This window comes from Antrostomus carolinensis, unplaced genomic scaffold, assembly GCF_000700745.2.
Source record: "Antrostomus carolinensis isolate BGI_N321 unplaced genomic scaffold, ASM70074v2 scaffold31111, whole genome shotgun sequence".
In the NCBI taxonomy this organism is placed as follows: Eukaryota; Metazoa; Chordata; class Aves; order Caprimulgiformes; family Caprimulgidae; genus Antrostomus; species Antrostomus carolinensis.
The window spans coordinates 311-3,519 of record NW_010295359.1 but is presented as its reverse complement, the minus strand read 5'-3'; the positions used below and the strand labels follow the sequence as shown (position 1 = coordinate 3,519).

Below are 3,209 nucleotides of genomic sequence, written 5' to 3'. Positions count from 1 at the left end.
ATGTGGCGTTCTGGGGGGGGCTGGGGTTTAGAAGATAGGTGCATATGACATTTTGGGAGGGCTGGGACCCACCATGGGGAACTGCACCTTTCAGCGGTGCTGGGCCTCCCAGGCAGGCAAGTACTTGTGGGGCAGCTCACAGATGCCATTGGGGTACCCCCATCCACAGGAGGGGACAAGTGTCTCTCCCTCCTCCCCCTGCCCCCTTCTGCCCACTGTCCCCTGCCAGCCCTGGGACAGGGGTGCCTGGGACAGGCAGCCTGAGCTGGGCCACTGCCAGGGAAACTCTCACACCACAGCTATGAGACCAGCCACTGGGAAGCCAGATCAGCCAGACTGGGTGCTGGTGGTGGCATGAAGTGGTACTCAGTACAGCGGGGCCATACTTGTGTCTTTGCTTTGGGCCAGGGGCATCCTTACTAGAAAAGGGGCAATGACCCAACACACCTCTTGCCATGCATGACCTTGGCCCCTGGCTCTGCCAGCCAGGGCTGTGCTGATTCCTCCTCCTCTCTCCCAGCACCTCACCTTCCCCCTGCTGTCGGTCACTCTCCTGGTGTCCTTTGGCTCCTCCATGCTCTATGGCTACAACCTGGCCGTGGTGAACTCACCGGCGGTGGTAAGGAATGTCAACCTCCCCGGGATTAGGGGTAGGGCTCTGTGTCCCTCCCTGGGACCACTACCCAGCAGCCCCACAGCAAAACACTGGCATTTCCCTTGGGCAGTTGCCTGAGGAGAGGGACAGCATGGGAGGGACATGAGAGCCTGTGTTCTTGTAGCCCCCCAAACTTGTCCCCCTCTGGAAGGCATGGGCTGGGGAAAGCTCCCAACAACCTCCTTGATCCAGCTCCAGCTCTGCCTGTAGCATCTCTAAGTTGTCATTAAGCCCCTCTGGTGCTGAAGCCGGCTGAGCAACCAGACAAGCACATCCCTGTCATCCCCAGTCACGTCCTGCCCTGCACCTCCTGCCATGCTGTTAAACCCACAGCATTTTCCCTATGGGGCCTGGCTTCCCTTGTCTTCCCCTTTCTCCCAACTCATCTGGTGCCCATGTGTCTCTCTCTGCCTCGCAGCACATAAAGGCTTTCTACAATGCCACATGGTTCCAGCGGTACGGGCACAGTCTGGCCCCAGGCCCCCTGACCCTCCTCTACTCCCTGACTGTCTCCATCTTTGCCCTGGGTGGGCTAGTGGGCTCCTTGCTGGTGGGGGTGATGGTGGAGCGGTACGGCAGGTAAGGAGGTTGCATGGGACAGGGTGGTCAAGGGACAGGTCAGGACTGGAGGGGCTGCCCTGCTGTTTGTGCCCCACTAGGAACGGCACACTGAGCCGCAGCACCCTCCTTGTCCTTCTGGCTGGTGGCTTCATGGGCTTCAGCAGAGAGCTGGGGTCCCCTGAGATGGTGATCATCGGCCGCTCCATCATGGGGCTCCACTCAGGTAGGTGCTGTGGGGCTGCGCACAGCCTCTTCCTCACAGTTTGATTCCCCTACAGCCCATTCCCAGGGGGTTGGAGAAGACACCATATTCCTCATAGTCACAGGCTCTCTGGTGAGGATCTCCATGGGGCAGACAGGGCCACCTCCCTGGTCATGGGGTCCCCACTGTGGATGATGCTGAGCATAGGAGGAGATGTACAGAGGGTCTGGCTGGGTACCCTGTCCCCTCTGCCTCTCTCATCCTGTCCCTCCTGTCCCACCAGGTATTTGTCTCAGTGTGGTGCCCCTCTACCTGGGGGAAATCGCCCCCAAGAACCTACGGGGTTTCCTGGGCCTTGTGCCCAGCATCTTCATCTGCCTGGGGGTTTTCTTCGCACAGGTTCTGGGCCTCCCAGAGCTGCTGGGCAAGGTGAGCACCATACCTCAACCCAGGCATGCTGGACCCTGCTCTGCCTTCCCTGTGATACATCCCATTGCAACTCCTCTCAGGACAGGTTCTGGCCCCTTTTTCTGTCAGTGGTGGTTGTTCCTGCCTCCCTCCAGCTCCTGCTGCTGCACTGCTTCCCCGAGAGCCCACGGTACCTGCTGATAGAGAGGAACGATGTCTATGGGGCCACCAAAGGTGAGGAGGTGTCCTGGGGGAGACCAAGGTCTCCCAAGACCTAGGTCCATCCTTGCAGCGTCCTTCCACATCCAGTCCTGACAGCCCACCATAGTGCTTATGGTTCAGCCCTTCTGTCCCACCCAGTTGTGCCATAGTATTTCCATGGTGCCCATCATGATGGTGTGAGGCATCTCCTGATTCTTGTGGATGCTCAGCCCCATGGGTCAGGGAGGTCCCCAGGGAGGCTGAGCCAGGACAGAGCCAAGCCCCTGCCCTGTTCCATACCTATGAGCATTCGCCCCATGATGGGGAGGTGTGTGTCCGTGATCCCCGCTCTCCCCACAGCACTGCACCGGTTCCTGGGGACGCCAGACGTGCAGGATGTGATTGAGGAGATGAAGGAGGAGCAGCGGTCGCTCTCCACCATGGAGATGGTCTCCGTCTGGCAGCTGCTGCGGGACCGCTCTGTTCGCTGGCAAACCCTCTCGGTGGTGGTGGTGAATGCTGGCATGCAGCTCTCAGGGATTGATGCTGTAAGCCCTGCAGGGTCCTCACCCCAGGACCTGGCTCTGCAGAAGCTGAGCTGAGACCTGGCAACTCATTTCATCAAGTACCCCCCTGCTCCATCCCCCCAGCTCATGCTAAGTCCCCTCCTTGGTAGATCTGGTTCTATACCAACACCATCTTTGAGAACGCTGGGATCCCCGTGTCCCAGATCCCCTACACCACCGTGGGCACCGGCGCCATTGAAGTTGTTGCAGGGCTGATCGGGGTGAGTGATGGATGGACAAACAGACACAGCCCCTCAGTGCCAGACCCTTGTCCCCAGCTCCCAACACCATCAAACAAGAGGTGCTGGATGGACCCCAAATGCCATCAGTGCCGCAGCACAGCCCCTTTGCTGGAGGCAGAGGGCTTGGCAGGGAAAAGGGGTGGGGACACGGGATGAGAGGGGCTCAATTTGTGGGGTCACATCTAGGAAGGGTGGGAGAATTTTGGGGTCAGTGAGTAGCAGGGAGGTTGAAGGGAGGCAAGGAGCATGTTGGGGGTGATGGAGGGGGCTAACTGGTTCCTTCTGACTCCTGATTTCATTGTCACTCTGTTAGCACAGCCACATATCCCCATCTGCCCCCCCAGCCAAGCACCGGCCTGGCCCCAGGCGAGCAG

General features: G+C 59.5%; 1 protein-coding gene across 1 annotated transcript; it reads left to right on the top strand.

Annotated features, from left to right (window-relative positions):
* Positions 1 to 485: 485 nt before the first annotated feature.
* On the top strand, positions 486 to 2,814 carry LOC104532702 (solute carrier family 2, facilitated glucose transporter member 9; the record flags this gene model as incomplete). Its single annotated transcript, XM_010177966.1, has 7 exons — positions 486 to 619; positions 1,074 to 1,234; positions 1,315 to 1,439; positions 1,702 to 1,847; positions 1,928 to 2,060; positions 2,388 to 2,575; positions 2,704 to 2,814. Coding segments are annotated over 7 exons (998 nt in total), but the record flags the coding sequence as incomplete, so codon positions are not given.
* Between the last annotated feature and the right edge of the window lie 395 nt (positions 2,815 to 3,209).